Source organism: Acanthochromis polyacanthus, chromosome 8 (assembly GCF_021347895.1).
Source record: "Acanthochromis polyacanthus isolate Apoly-LR-REF ecotype Palm Island chromosome 8, KAUST_Apoly_ChrSc, whole genome shotgun sequence".
Classification (NCBI taxonomy): Eukaryota; Metazoa; Chordata; class Actinopteri; family Pomacentridae; genus Acanthochromis; species Acanthochromis polyacanthus.
In genome coordinates, this window is record NC_067120.1 from 4312948 (window position 1) to 4329229 (window position 16282).

Sequence of the window (16282 nt, forward strand, 5' to 3'; positions counted from 1 at the left end):
AAGTGCTCACAACTCACAGCATCACAAGTTTCACCTTGTGGTCGTTATGCCAACAGGGTTGTCTTCCACTATGAATATCAGCGTTGAATACACTTCCGTCAGATTGAGCTTAATGTATCAGTCTAAGCTTAGCACTTACAGTAATTCCTCTATATGAAATTCACCGAGTTTATAAGGAAGTCTGGCTGCCGTCTGTTGACATAAATCTGGCAGCTCAGTGAGAGCAGCAGCCCCTGTAATGTGGCTGATATTGTCTGTTCTCCCTGTGCACTCAGAGAAGAGGCTGCATTAGGTGCCGGTTCATCTGTTCCTGTGTCCGCAGAACAATGGAAAATTTCGGGGGGTTGGTGAGGTGGAGCAGGACAGAACACTAAAAGATGCCACTGCAAAGTAATAATCAATAATCCCTTTAAAGTGTGGATTAATCACTGCTATCCAAAAACAATTATGACCACATTTTCATGGACAATGAAGCTTCTATTTTGTATGTTACACTCAATTTGCTACACCTTTACACACATTCGATTACAACTTATTGCATCTAAGTCATCAAAAAGCGTCAGCGTTTTCATACACATACAAAAATAGATCAATTTAAAATCCTACAAGATGAGATTTGTCCAAACAGCTTCCTTGATCTCGACTAAATGAGTGGAAACTTTGCACCTGTAACAGCAGCAGACAGAGTAATTTGAAGGCTCATGTTTTACAGCTGGTTGTTTCCCCTGTAATATGCATATTTTACACAAGACTAATGATAGATATTTAGATGTAAGCTGAGCTGGAAAAGCCAAGGACAAGGGCAGGAAAAACACGAGATAGCAACAGAAAAGCTTTAAAGGATTCAAATCCTCTCACCTTCAGGTTGAAATAAACCTTTAAAAATAACATGTTACTATTTTAAAACTGTGTGTATACTGAAATCACATTGATCAGAATTCACATTTGTGTAACAGTAGTGTAAAATAAAGCCTCAATACATTTTAGGATCATGTTTTCAATAAATCACAATTCAATTCAATCACAATTTTCATAATTAAACAACTCAATAACACGTAATTTACCGTAGCCGAACCAAATAAGGAAAACAAACATACAATTCTTGCTTCATATTTGTTTCTATATGCAATTTCTTTTCGTAAAAACTGTTACAAAGGTACCAAACCCACCTGTTGAGCTTCGTTGGGGCAGAACCTGCATGTCGTTTCTTCGTCAGTTTTTCCAAATGAGGTTCCTGTGAGTTTGCTGTACTGCTAATAACCTCATCACAGGCCTGACACCCAAAGGGATGAAGCTTTTGTCCATACAGATATGTGAGGAGGAGGAGCTCCAAACCCTCTCTAATCTATAGCTCCTATTCAGCCTGGAGTGAAAAAAACATGAAAATGCAGCTGTAGCGAGCAGCCTTGCTGGTCCTCGGTGGTGTTAGGTCTAAATCGTGAATTGTTTTGTCTGAAACAGGAAGAGAGGATGTGAAACTCTATCAGCCTCAGAACAGACTTTAAATGCTGCTTTGAAATGAAGAAGTCCTGATGCTAGAAGAGGTGCATGTGGAAAACGAGCGGCAATGCCAAACAATAAATGACCGTGTTAGAATCAAAGTTACTTCTGCAGCTGCTGTGGCGTAAAAACATGTGCACAATTATACAGTGTGATATGATGCAACAGTAAAAAGGTAAAAACACTATTTATGAAGAGGAATAATTTCAAATCTTTAATTAAATGAGTAATATAGTGATGTCAACATAATCCAAAAAGATCCGGCCTTCAAATTATACTTGAAAAATAAAGATTAGCTGAGATATTATTTTAAGAATTGAAAGCACAGGATCAGGATGAGAAACAGTTCATTATATTTGTAAGCTCTGCATTCAGTGAAATTAGGATTGCTGCTCCTCTTGGTGAATGCAAACAAAAATCCTAGTATTAAAAACTGAAAACACACAACATTCTGTTCTCAAACAATAAATAAACATTAAATACAAAGCTGCAAAAATGAGTCTGTCTAAGTAAATGGATGAAGGGAATGTAAATTATATTGCACCAGAGAATAAGGCCTTGCAAAATAGTTATCAACGATATTAATAAATTTTTCATACAAATGAATAAAGTGATAAAGCTGAATAGTAGCATGAATGAGTGAGTTATAGTGTGTGGAAGAACTGCATAAACAAGAAGCCCCTCAGTGCATATTTGAGTTTACAGAGTTTTGCAGAAGAAACTGTGTCTGTATCTGGAGGTGAGTGTTTTGTTGGAGCTGCAGCACTTCCATGAGCATATTGTGACCGAGAAGTGTGCGGTCTTTAATGACGTTGGTGGCTCTGCTGAGGCAGCAGGAGGTGACGGTGTTCTCCAGAGAGGTGACGTATTGTTCTCTGCAAAGTCTTTTTTAAAAATTATTTATATATTTATGCAGCTGAGCATCCTGGAAAAACGTTCTCAGATGCAGTGTGTCAGTTTGCCACCATCATCATGTTACTCTCCTGTTGAAATTCATTAATTATGTGTGTAAATGTGCATGTTGAATGGATGCCACCACTAGTTTAATGGAATGAAATTAATGTTTTATACAATTTTACAAGCCCATGAAAGATAAACAAGAGGCACACCACATTATGTGTTATTGCATTGATGATGATTATCATTGTTTTTATTATCTTTTTTATTCTTGTTAAACTGCATTTAGATTTTATATTACTAGCATGATTTTGCACCTTACGTCTTCTGCCTGGGCCTGGGATCTTTCCGTGTGGAGTTTGTATGTTCTCCCTGTGCATGTGTGGGTTTTCTCAGAGTACTCCGGTTTCCTCCCACAGTTAAAAAACATGTTGAGATTAATTGGTGATTCTAAAGTGTTTGAAGGTGTGAATCTGAGTGTGATTGTTTGTCTCTATATGCAGTCCTGTGATAGACTGGTGAGGATCTGCTGTTGTCCTACAGATGTTCTGCAGAAAGCATCCTCACCAACATCATCTCAGTGTGGAACAGGAGCAGCTCTCAGGCTGACAGGAAGGCTCTGAAAAGAGGCCGGAAGTCAGCACAGAGCATCAGCTGTCCTCTCCGTCAGGCATCTATAACAGCAGATGTCTGTGGAGGGCCAGAAGCATCATCTCTGACAGTTCACACCCAGGACACAGCCTGTTCTCACTGTTTCCCTCAGGAAAGACATCTAGATCCTTCCAAGCCCACACCTCCAGATTCACCACCACGTTTTGTGCAATATGGGTACTGAACATACTTTTGGATAGCTGTTATACACCACAATAGCTGTCATTAATTTTGTTACACATTGTGTGTGTGTGTATAATGAAAATGAAAGCATTCTTTTCACTTCTGGTCTATGTTTGACACCCCCTGCACTATCGTGACGTACAGAACCCGGAAGACGTGTGTTTGCTGTCAATGCCATCGACAGAGAGGAGGCACAGAGAGCTAAAAGCCCGCATTTAAGACAAGATGGCAGGACTGCCCCGCAGGATCATTAAGGTAGATTATTTCATACTTTAAACGGCCGCATGTTTTCTCCGTGAGGGCAGAAGCTCTGCGTTCACAGGGAAAACTCCCCGCTGGTCTGTTGGTACTGCCGGCGGACAGTTTTGTGTGCTAAGCGTTAGCATCCCGCTGGCTAACGGTAGTTTGGTAAAGTACCTTCCGCTTCATTCCAGACACGCCGAGACACGGTGGGTTAAAAATACACCAACCCTATGTAAAGATGGCGGATAGATGCTATTTGCCGGGCTTATCTTCTCTAAATATACTTTCCGAGCTCAGTTCTCCTCTCAAGTTGCTTGTGCTGCTGACAGAGGGGCATGCTAACCAAGCTACCTATGCTAACCCCGGTTCGCTAGTTAGCTTTGTTTGTGTTTGTGTGATAAAAACAGGGACCTTTAACAAGCTAGGGCTATTCTGTAAGCCTCTTACTTTACAGTGTTATACGTTTATTGTCAGCATACGCGAACCTAAAAATAAACACCTCGTATAATCAGTTATTTTTTGCACCATTTTGCCCTTTCGTTTACTTAAGTTATTAAACTGTGTGTAGCTAGTAATATAACGCTCAGGCTGCATGTGTACACGTCGGATGATTGAAAGGTTTGATTCCTGATTAGAAATCACTTCCAGAACAGGCTTTTGTCGCATGACTCCACTGATAAGCATCTGCAGATGATATTCTGAGCTGAGAGGGTGGTTTGGAGGTTTGCTCAGTATCCCTGCGTACTGTTGAAGGAGATTCATCTCCTGGTTTGAACTATTTATAATAGTAATAGTAACTTTGCTTATACAGCACCCTTAAGAACAGCATTCACAAAGTGCTTTGACAGTTAAAACATGCAACACAGACAATCAAACAAGATATGGGAAACAAGTCAGAGTAGTCAATCAAAATAGATAGTAAACATGATAATTAAATGAATAATTTGCTAGATTAGCAATCAAAACAAACAAAGGAACTAGGCAGTTTTAAAAATTGAAGAATATGACTGAGGGTTAAAGTTAGAAATTAGAAATCAAAAAGTTAGAGAATTAAAAGATTGGAGAGACAAAATCACACCAAAGAACCAGGCAGCTAAAGGTAAAATAAAACAAGAGAGATCATCTAAAATAAACAGGACATAATACAAAATCAGAGTTTTTGCAGGGCATTAAAAACATTAATGGTCATTAAGTTGATTTTGTGAAAATTAAGGCCTTAAATGGGATTAAAAATCATTAAATTTACTTCTCAGTGGCATAAAAAATTCTTTCTGCAGTTTCAAGAATATATTTGACTATAATAATATATAATTATAACCTGCGATTCGTCAGATATGTGCATCTGCATAAACATGCCGAAGCATTGCGATAATTGTTCCGGCCGGTTGGGTACAATTGCCAAAAACTGCATGTTTTTAAAGTGGCTGGCAGGCTGGACCAGGTGGAGGAGAGCTGGGAAACGGGGAAATGCAAATTCCAGCATAAAGGTCTTGAAAACATGGATTTTAGAGAATCCCGTTGGTGATCAGGGGTGGTTTCCGAATTCAGAAATAGTGAAATGTAGGAACAGTTTTCATATAAAAATCATCTTTTACCAAAAAGCAAACCCGTGTCATTTGTTGAGTTCACGGTCGTGGCATTAAAATTTTTACAGTATAGCATCAGAATGGCATTAAAAAGCAATAAATTTGACTAGCTGATTTCTGCAGAAACCCTGAAAATAGAACAATAAAACTAAGTGAAGCTAAAAGTAAACTTCCACATAAGAGCAAGTCTGTTAGAGTGGGTTTTCAGAAGTGACTTTAAGGGAATTACTGACTCTAGATCTAGAGTCTTATCAAAGGTAATGTTGATACAATATTTTGCTTTTGAGAAATAACATCCTCTGATCAATGCGCAGCTCAGATGCACACTTACACTACTTAAAGGCTAATCTAAAAATGAGCTACAAGCAGAGGCGACTCCAGAAATGTTTCATAGAGTTGGCAAGAAAAATCTTGAGGTGGCACACAAAAACCAAAACCAGAGCTTAATTTTAGGATTTCTGTTATGCTGCTGTAGCAAAAAGACTAGTTGAAAACTATGGCAGTATGAGAAAATAAGCCACATACTAATCAACTTAGTTTTTAAAAAAAATTTTCAGCTAAAGTTACTAATTATCTTATATGCAAAGACTAATATAGCTAGAATGTTGGTTGTTAAGATGACCTCTGTTAAAAATAGCCCAGGAGAAAAGCTATCGCAGTTTTTTTATGATTTCAATATGAGTATCCTGTCCATGTGTAATGATAATTTAACAAACTGCAGCCAGTTATGTTACAGTAAAATGTGGTTTCAGTTTTACTAGGCCATCTATTGCCATATTATGGTTTAATGATTAATGAGGTCACATTCTCTAGTGCCTTTATGTGAATAATAACGTCAAAGTCCAGCCATGAAATGGAAAAACCTCCCAAATTTAAAAGAAAAAAAAATGACAGATTTTTTTGACTTTAGTAAATGGATCAGACTCTTACAGTAAAATAACATCCAGCTGTGCAACAGTGTACACAGTGTCATTTACCATTAGATCCTGGCTGATCTACGCAGTGTTATTTACCAGTAGAACTTTACCACCTAATGGATCTAACAGTATAATTTATGGCTGAAAGTAACTGATCAAACACTTATCACACTTTGAAGAAGTTCACATTCACCCTGATGCTGCAGGTATTTGATAAACTCTAAGGAAAATCTCCTACAAAGAGCTGGAAGCAACAAACTCGACTTTAACTCCTTTTAACACTTTGAGTGCACCTCCAGCGCTCTCTGCAGTGTTTGTGGATGTGATTCGCAGCCAGTACAGTCTCTAATGCTGCTTTCACTCGCACCGGGACACCGTAGTTGAATTCACTGAAACTTGGACATCAGAGTTTCAGTGAATATCTTTACCTGTGCAATCTAGGGTGTGCACAGATGCTACCAGTGACATTTGAGAGGTGGCCGTGGTTAAAGAGACTGTGTTATCTGTGGTGTTAGTCAGATTTAATTCAGAGATGCAAAAAGAATTCATTACTTAAGTTCACAGAGACCACAGTGATTTGTTGCATTGTTCTTCCAGCAGCCACAAGTATTTCATTTACAGTTGTCTGACGTAGACTGTAGATATAAATTAGTCGCTGGCTGTGAATTTCTCACAGCTTTCTCCTCTCCTTGTGCTGTCTACGTGTTACTGTTTTCAAAATCCCCTTAACTCCAGCAAAACAACAACAACAACCACCACCTCTGGGCTGGTAACCAACCACACTGAAAGTTTTCAAGCTTTGAGGATTTGGATCATGCAGTAAAGCAGCCTGCTAGGTTTTTACCCCCCTTATAACAGAATGATAATGAGGTACAACCAGATTATTATTATTATTTTTTAAAATCTTTATTTTAGGAGATAAGATCAGATGAGAACTATTTCTCATTTACAGTGATGAGATACAGTGATTAAACAGAGATTAAAAACATCCTAAATTAATGCTAGGAATTCAGTGAAAACAGTCAGCATGTGCGGCGATCAGCTAGGGTCTGCTGCACACTTTGTGAACCAAACTCTGTAGCTGATTCTTCGTTTTTGTTTCCTGCTAAACCTGTAATAGATGACAGCTTCTTCTTTTCCTAGCAACCCCCCACTGTTGTAGTCATAATGTTCTTTACTTTCAGTCATTCATTATATTTGATATATGTATGCTGAGATTTTTTTTGAGGGGGGAAAAGACATTATAGGAGGGGAAATAGTGTCCAGTAAGTAGAAAAGGTTTCACAGGTGTGCACGGGCTGCAGTTTGTGGGAAAAGGTGGGAGGGCTGGGAATGGTACTCAGTGGGCCGAGCCTTTGAGCCCTCAGAGCGTGTGACTGGGACCGGGAGCCCCTCTCCTGTCTGTGTTTTCACTGCATGGTTTTGTCTGTGGGTTATCTGAAACATTTCAGGAATCTCACTCCCAGTTGCATGGAGGAAGCAGAGTGTCAAAAACAAGGGTGGTGGGTGTTGGCCAGCTTTATTCTAAGATATATATATATATATATATATATAATATGCATAGTTATTTATTGTTCCCTTGTTGTTGTGTGAGTATTTAAAACAGTCACTAGGCAGGGTTTTCTCTCCATAGAGGGATTTTTAGCACTCTTAAACCCAAAGCAAAATCATCAGTGTCAAATGATTAGAATTAAGAATAAATATAGCAATTCAAGTTTTTAAACGGTTTTGTTAATTTGACTCACATATACTCACACAGTTTTGTTTAACCCTCATGTCGTCCTGCGGGTCAAAATCGACCCGTTTTAAAGTTTGAAAATGTGGGAAAAAAATACTTATTTTCACAGTGAAACTACTGATGTCCACATTTTCAACATTTTTGGGAAATCGTTGAACATTTTTTGATGGAAAAAGGAAATGTTAAAAATGTTTCTTAAGAACATTCAGAAAAAATCAACCAAAATCCAGTATGCCACTTCTCCTCCTGCACACCACAAACCATATCAGATACCTGCTCCTCTGTCACAGTAAAGGTATGTGTTTCCATCGGTTGTTTGTCTTTGTGAGCGAGGTGTAGTCCTGCTGCAGCAGATGATGGTGATGGAAGTACTGGTCTCCTGTGGTCTGCTGGCTGAGTCGGTGTCACCTCTAACAGACAGTTACATACTGCGCAGAGTCTTCAGATTCACGGCATTGAGCCTCCATTGCAGTGAAAACTACCGTCTCTAAAGACAAGCATGCTCCATTATCTCCTGGCTCCCATCTCTGTTGTTAGATTAAGAATGACGCACAACTGTTTCAGCCTTGATAGTTGACATTTTTTTGCTGTTTTCAGGCCTAAAATCAACATGGACGCCTATAACCAAACACCACATGGCATTTTTACACAAAGATTCTTCTAAATATACAATTGAGTAAAATTGAAATTTAAAGTTATTTCTAAAGATATTGTAGTAAACCTTTTGACTACTTTATATGAAATAAGTCAGAAAGCCTTGGCGTCTTTCCAGTCTTTTCTTCAGGAGGAAATGACATCATGTGGAGCAGGTCATGTGATCTGGAATTAACACACTTCTTTGAGAGGTGTTTTTGTAATGGGGAACTTAGTTGAAAGTGATTTCTCGGACAGGGATACAATTTGTTATTTTCCATATAAAATTTGATATATTGCCAAAAAAGAAATAAATGTTATGATTATCTCAACTTAATAAAAAGAACACAATCAAAACAATTGTTGAATAAGCTCATTTTATTATTAAAAAGTTAATAAATAAAATGTTCAAGAAACAAAAATCCAGGGACATTTTGAAAGTATTTTATAAGTTTAAACCAGCTGTAGATATCAGATCAATGCTATTACATTTTACATAGCAATGCAGCGTTTCCAGCTGTCTGCACACACTGATGAAAAAGAGAAATATGTCACCCCAAAGGTATAAAATATGTAACGCCTGTCTTTGTCACCACATCTCTGTTGATGTTTTTCTGCAGATGTTTGACCTGTTTTCTGTCACAGGTGCCTAAAATGCTTTTGTAAATATGAGACGAGGAACATCTGCTGCCTTAATCGTCACAGTTCTTTTTTTTTGGATGCACAAAGATAACCAGACACTTGGCTTGATCCTTTAAAGAATTAGATAATAAAACGTACATGTATCATTGCTTTTTGTTTCTTTATGCAAAAGAAGCTGGGCTTGTTGTTTTAGTTGTTGCATAGCAGAGTGCAAAATGTTGCAATGCGGGTTCCTGAAAGTGCCGGGTGACTGAAGATGTACTGCAAGAGAGAGAGGGAGATGAGCTATGTCCATCTGCAAAGAAAAAGTAAGACTGGAATGCAGATTGGTTGCTTTGGCTCCCACCTAACTCATTCTTCACTTGTGTGGTATGACAGCTACTCCCTGCTGTATCTCCTTTAGAAATCTGTTTTCAAGTTCACCTGCGCTGCCTGAACTCGGGGCAATTACGTCTGTCCACTGAAGCACAGATCTCAGAAGCGTTTTCCCAAACCCAGAGTGTGTTTTTATGGTTCTAACAATGCTGGTTAAACTTGTAGATCATTCCTGAATTCCATTTTCTTCTTTCTATTCACCAGGAAACCCAGCGCTTGCTTGCAGAGCCCGTCCCAGGCATCAAGGCAGAGCCAGACGAAGGCAATGCTCGCTACTTTCATGTAGTCATTGCTGGACCCCAGGACTCACCTTTTGAGGGAGGCACATTTAAACTTGAACTCTTTTTACCAGAGGAATATCCCATGGCAGCTCCTAAAGTACGCTTCATGACCAAAATATATCATCCCAATGTGGACAAGCTGGGGAGAATATGCCTCGACATTTTGAAAGGTAAGCCAGCACTCTGTGAGTCTGTGTTTCATGATCCTTTGTTTGTTTGACCTCAAGAGACACGTATTCTTCCTCTGATGCGCTAAAATAACAGCTGACAGAAAAAAACGTCTTTTCCCAAGCTGCTTTAACAGTAACTTTGCATCCGTCCGTCCGTCTGTCTTTGGTCTGTTGGGTCAGGCTTGTTACTGTAGGAACGCCTGTATGTTTTGTGTTCTGTGATGTTTGGGCTGTGAATGAAGTGAGGGATTTGCCAATTTCTTCCTGCTCAAAGGATCAGAGGCCTCTTACGTTACACTTTTGACCCTAACTGGAGCTTTGTGCCGTCGCTGCTGCACATCACCGGCAATGAGGAGATGCGTCGTTCCTGTGCTGCTGTGTTACTGTTTACAATCTGCTTTCACCTCTGTTTTCCCTGGTCTCCATTGGTTTCTTTTGTCGTTTTTTTTTTTTCCCTGTAGATAAATGGTCGCCAGCTCTGCAGATTCGCACAGTGCTGCTATCAATCCAGGCTTTACTAAGTGCACCCAACCCCGATGACCCCCTAGCAAATGATGTTGCAGAGAAGTGGAAGTCCAGTGAAGCTGAAGCCATAGAAACAGGTGAGAGAGAGAAAGAGGCTTTATCACATTTCTCATGCAGCTCCTGCTGAATGCACTGCTCACTTTCCCCTCTGTTGTCTGGATTAAAGAAATAGCCAGCTTAAATATACCTCTTCATACAAAAATGCTGTGATTTGCTTTGCGTTTTCAGGCAGATTTTTGTGTGTGCATCTTTTTTTTTTTCCCAGCCATCTTTATTCCACATCCCTGTTGTATACTGTGATGTTTGGAGCATTGTTCACTGAACACTGCTACTCTCTGGAGAGTATTTTCGTTGTAAAAACTGCACTACCGCACCAAACCACGTTAAATACCTCAAAGGACCTGCTGGAGCCTCAAAGATCAAAAACCTATGCTGTAGCGCCACCATCAGGGATACTGTTGGACAAACACAGTTCTGATCGCTGTTACTTCTACCGTATGCAGTCATATACATGTGCACCCCCTATGTCCCATACCTCAGCCACTTCATTTCTGTATATGAAGAACTGGGGCCCGACCGATGTGGATTTTTTTGAGGCTGATTCTGATATTTGACAGAAAAAAAACTCTGATAATGAATTAATCGGCCAGTTTATTTAAAAAATATTTAATGAATGAAATAGCTTCAGTTTTGGTCCCTCAGCATTTGCAGCAACAAAGCTATGAATTACAGGCAGAACATTTGACTGTTTTACAACACTTTGTCCTTTAGTATTTGTTTAACTTTGCAACAGAGAGGAATTTACAAGTACAAAAACATGCAACAAAGCATTAAACCTCTGAGAAATTAAATAACCTTGAAAAAGAGTCAGTCTATAAATGAGTTATGAAATACGTCTTGTCTTGTACTTCTTGTTGCTGCAAATTACAGGTAGGTTACAGTACAGGTGAAGTTACTGGTAAAACAGTATTTCTGCAGCCCTCTGATGCCCTTTAACGTTAAAGCACATTTTCTCTACTCCATTATTTTCTTTGCCATGAAGTCAGAACTCATATGAACCAAAATTAAAACCAGATGCTTTTCTCAGATGTAAAACATGTCATCTTTGACAGAGTTGCATTTTAAATATACAGGGTGTCCCCAAAAAATTGACATGATTTGAGATATCGGAGTGACTACATGGTCAGAAGAAGGATACTTATTTTGGACGTAAAATGTTTTATTCTTCAAATCTCAAATGAAAAATTCTAGGGGATTTTATGCAACTGCTGGTTGTCCAGATCCCTTTTTTCAACACAAACAGCCTTCCTCTGGAAACTTATGCCACGTACAAATCTGCCTTTCTGTTGACGCTTGTTTATGAATTTTCTAACAAATTCACGTTGCACATTCACATTTGACCGAGTCTGGGCGTACTTCAGTGTGCAGAACGCCTTTCTGTCGCAGTAAACGGCATGCCTATTCCCGAAATCAGAAAAATTAAAGATTTTTAACAAGTTATTAGATGATGAAATACTGTAAAATCTTATATATGCTGTATATAAGCAACATGATGAGTGAAGTTACTGGTAAAACATTATTTCTGCAGCCCTCTGATGCCCTTTAATGTTAAACCACATTTTCTCTACTCCATTATTTCTCTGTCATGAAGTCAGCACTCCTAAGAACCAAAATAAAAACCAGAGACGCCTTTTTCAGATGTAAAACGTCATCTTATATCTATAATGGTCACAAATAATCTGGCACTAATGTTCCTCCATAGAAAGCCTGTGTCATGTTCTAGTATTTTCTGACAGTGAACCGAAGAGTGACATCATGAAGACAGTCATGTTCGTCATTTGAACTGAATAAACCCCTCTCCTCTGCGTTCAAATCGCTCCTCCTTAAATACTCGTCATCACACAGCTCTGAAATATTTTGTACACTTGCGTTATTTCTGCATATTTGTACATTTTGTGGTGATTTATGTTCTGATTCGTGTTTTTTGTTTTTCCACGTTCCAGCCAAGACATGGACCAGGCTTTATGCTGGAAACAAAAATGAAGTGTAAATCAGCCTCACAAGTGGAGACACAAGTGCAAGTCAAGTGTGTGAACACAACTCATGTGCTGCCAAGACCTCCTCCTGCTTCATTCACATTTAAAGGACACAGTCTTTTATATATATATATATATATGTAAGTGTGTAAAGAATATATATATAAACAACTGCTGACATTTGGTGATTTAAATGCACACTAGTAAAAACATTTAATTGTCTTCGTCCTAACTCACTACTATTCAGCTGCATGGGCAGAGGTTGTAGATCTACTCGCCTGGCTTTCTTTGTCCACTGGGGGGGGGTTGTAAAGGTGAGGGTAAAGGTGACTTATATGCCACATTTTCATGGGAATGTGTGTTTGAAGGGGGAGGCAGAGCAGCGGAATATGAGACGGGGATGCGAGATCTGCTAGATGTGGTCAATATGATATACTTTTTTATGTTTGTTTTAACTTTGTTTTGTCGTGTCGCTGTTTGTTTATTAAAAGCAGCTAACTACTACTAGCCCACTGTATGTAGACACTCACCCGGCGAGGGCTTTGTCCCGCAGGACGCATGTACAATCATCGCCCTGCTTTTTCTTTAAGTCGCATCTGGCTTCACTGAATACAAAGTGATATGACTAAAATCCAAACTGAGCCTGCCTCTGTCATGTTTGCTTACTTCAACCACTCTCTGTGTAGACTTGGATGTACTGTGGACGGCGTGAGAGACTGCGGTGGACATTGTGGACCTTTCCTTAGTTTTTAGCACATGTGTTATTACCATATCTTGTCTTTTTATATGTGAACCTCTCCTGCTATTGCCATACTAACTACTCTTGCTTTCCCCCTCCTTACATCATCACACTCTAATCCTACGAGACTCGGTGGTTTACCTGCTGCCAACGGCGTTTATTTCACAAAGCAGATGTTACATTTGAGCCGTCATTCGTTTGATGATGTGAATGGGAACTGGGGGGGTTGGAGGGACCGATGTGTGTGAGAAGAGATGCTGGATTGTCAAGGGATCAAACTCCAAAAGATCAGTGATGGCTTTGACTCTCGCCTGATGTGATTAGTGTTTGGCTGAAAAAAAGTCTGTATTCAGTTCTCTGTGTATAAATTCATTCTTTATTGATCTGGAGAGGAAATGTTTTTCCTGCTCTCAGAATGCTATGAAACAGTCCACCTGCATACTTTCATGTTCTGTAAATAAATTCTGTTGATTAATAAATGGTTAGCTGAGTGTGATTCTTGAGGGGACGCAGGCATGACGTGTGCTAAACAATACAGCCTCTCAGTTAAATCTCAGTTTGTGGCGTTAACTCTCCGTCAGTGCACTGCCGGTAGCTCCTATTATCTAGCCTAGCCGCGCTAGACCCATGCTCTGAAGACGTAAGGGTCTATTCACGCTCGACAGGGAGGGAGGCGGGCTAAAAGGTTGTCTATCAAATCACTCTGCAGCAATTGGGTAGGTATACAACCAATTAGCGCAACGAATAGGCTCCTAGAGCGCCGGAAATCAGAGGATGTGGGAGTTCGGTGAAGCCTTATTTATACAGTCAATGGGCGAAGCTCAAGTATATTACAGACATGTTAACAGCAAGATTATTCAGAGTCGGTGCTAATGGAGCTCAACGACTGTTGTCGTTTTTGTTGTCAAACCTAGCAGAGAATTAGATTCGTTGCCGTGGGTTGTCTAGCGCGGCTAGGCTAGTTGTTTCCGGTTGTTTCTGTCAGTATTGTCGTGCCTCTGTCCTCACTTAGTTATGCCCGCCTTCTGACTCTACACTTCATGGTGATTGGTCCGGCCAGTTTTAGGAGCATCCAGCCTCGAGCCTTATGGAGGGTAACTAGACCCACCCTGGCAGAGAATTAAATTCGTTGCAGTGGGTTGTCTAGTGTGGCTAGGCTACCTATTATCATTAATTTAGCGCAAATCAAATTTATGCTGTTGTCTAAGCTGTGATTGCTTAAGGATTTCAACTGGGGTCAAAAACATTTCCATTAAAATATTGAAAATCTCGCCTAAACCTTCAGAACAAAGTTGCTTCCAGCCACATGAATGTGGTTCAGAGTCGTCTCTACTGAAGTGGAAAATTGTAGCCTACACGCTTCTGTGCCCCTGATATTTAAATAACTATCTCTGTAGAACATAGAACGGTCCTTTCAAACCTTTATAATCCTAATGTGAGTCATAATAGTGCTCTTTGGCTGTGGGTCAGGCTCTTTCGCAAGTTCATAGTAATCAAGATTTTTTTTTAAATCTAATTTTTAATCTAATCCTGTTCTTGATCCGGCTTCTTCCAGATATCAATGGCCAAAGGCTATTAACACAAAGGTCCTTCATATGGAAACTATTCAATAAAATGATCATCCAACTTAACACTCAGTTTTGTCCAACAAAGAAAAAATCGCGACCTGGATTGAACTAAGCAGATAGGATAGCCTTCCATTGAATAATTACTGCAGTGATGACAACTTTAACCCTAGTTGATGCAGTTAGGAGCTTCTTCTTTCTTAAATCATGTTGGAAGACATATCCTGTGATCATGGAAAGGATGCTCATCTGTCTCAGAAAGGTCAAATTATTGGCCTGCATCAAGCAAAGAAAACAACTCAGGAGATGCAACGACTAAAATCAGGTTAAGAACCGTCCAACACATCATTGACACCTGGAAGGATAGTGGTGAACCATCATCTTTGAGGAGAAAATGTGGTCAGAACAAACTCTTAGATGATCGTAGGAAATCAGCAGTAGAACTTACGGCTATATTTAATAGTGAAAGTAAGGACATTTCTACACACACAATGTGAAGAGAACTCAATGCATTCTGACTAAACAGCTGTAGCTCTAAGAAAACCACTGATCAGTAAGGATAATCAGAAAAAAGGCTTCAGTTTGCTAGGTAGCATAAAGATTGGACTCTGGAGCAATGGAAGAAGGTCATGTGGTCTGATGAGTCCAGACTGTTCCAAAGTGATGGGGACATCAGGGTAAGAAGAGAGGTGGATGAAGTGATCCCCTCATCATGTCTAGTGCCTACCAGCCTGTGGGGGTTAGGGTTATGATCTGGGCTTGGTTAGGTTCACCAACATTAAGTTCCCATAGAATGAGGTCAGCTGATACCTGAATATACTGAATGACCAGGTCTTTACATCAATGGAGGTTTTCTTCCCTGATGGCATGGACATGTTCCAAGATGACGATGCCAGGATCCATGGGGCTCACATTGAGAATTACTGGATCAAGGAGGATGAGATGGATTGTCCTCCACAGCGTCCAGATCTCAGGCCCATTGGGAATCTTTGGGATGTTCTGGAGAAGACTTTGTGCAGTGGTCCGACTCTCCCATCATCAATATAAGATCTTGGGGAGAAATGAATGCATCTCTGGAAACGATGCCACGGCGAATGAGTGCCGTACTCAAAGATAAAGGCAGTCCAACAAAATATCAGAGTGTGTGACTTTTTTTTTGGCCTGGCAGTGTGTATCCTAGTACAACACATCTTCTCTACCACTAGAGGGAAGCCCTGAGCTCTGTAACTTTCAGATCAGACTTCTTTATGCTGCTGTAAATAGACCCACCAGGCTGCTACACTGCATTGAAAGTGGCCATGAGCTTCATTTTTTGTTTATTTTTTGCTAAAACAGCAGGGCCGCAGGCTTTCTTTAAACATTGGGGGAAACTAGGCCATCTGAATGCCCATTTTTCTTTCTTACATGTACCTTGGTTGGCAAAATATGAGTTTATGCAACAGAAACTGAGGGACGATGAATTGAGTAAAACACCTGCTACAAGTATGCACTCGTTTATTCCATTCATTCCACTACTGGACATCATGTACAGTGACATTTATGACAGTTTCTTTATATATAACTATAATGAAAGAGTTTCAAGTAGCTTTTACTTGTGCATT

At 39.7% G+C, this 16282-nt stretch overlaps 1 protein-coding gene across 1 annotated transcript; it reads left to right on the forward strand.

Annotated features, from left to right (window-relative positions):
- Positions 1 to 3360: 3360 nt before the first annotated feature.
- On the forward strand, positions 3361 to 13595 carry ube2na (ubiquitin-conjugating enzyme E2Na). Its single transcript, XM_022200551.2, has 4 exons — positions 3361 to 3486; positions 9570 to 9816; positions 10278 to 10418; positions 12345 to 13595. Exons 1-4 carry the CDS (start codon positions 3457 to 3459, stop codon positions 12389 to 12391), a joined length of 465 nt encoding a protein of 154 aa, XP_022056243.1. The 5' UTR covers positions 3361 to 3456; the 3' UTR covers positions 12392 to 13595.
- The last annotated feature ends 2687 nt before the right edge of the window (positions 13596 to 16282 follow it).

Bases quoted from the DNA above. Each gene is read 5' to 3' on its own strand.
- ube2na (XM_022200551.2), top strand. From the start codon at position 3,457: ATGGCAGGACTGCCCCGCAGGATCATTAAG. The intron at 3,487-9,569 runs GTAGATTATTTC...TCTATTCACCAG, and splicing joins TGCCCCGCAGGATCATTAAG to GAAACCCAGCGCTTGCTTGC. The intron at 9,817-10,277 runs GTAAGCCAGCAC...TTTTCCCTGTAG, and splicing joins ATGCCTCGACATTTTGAAAG to ATAAATGGTCGCCAGCTCTG.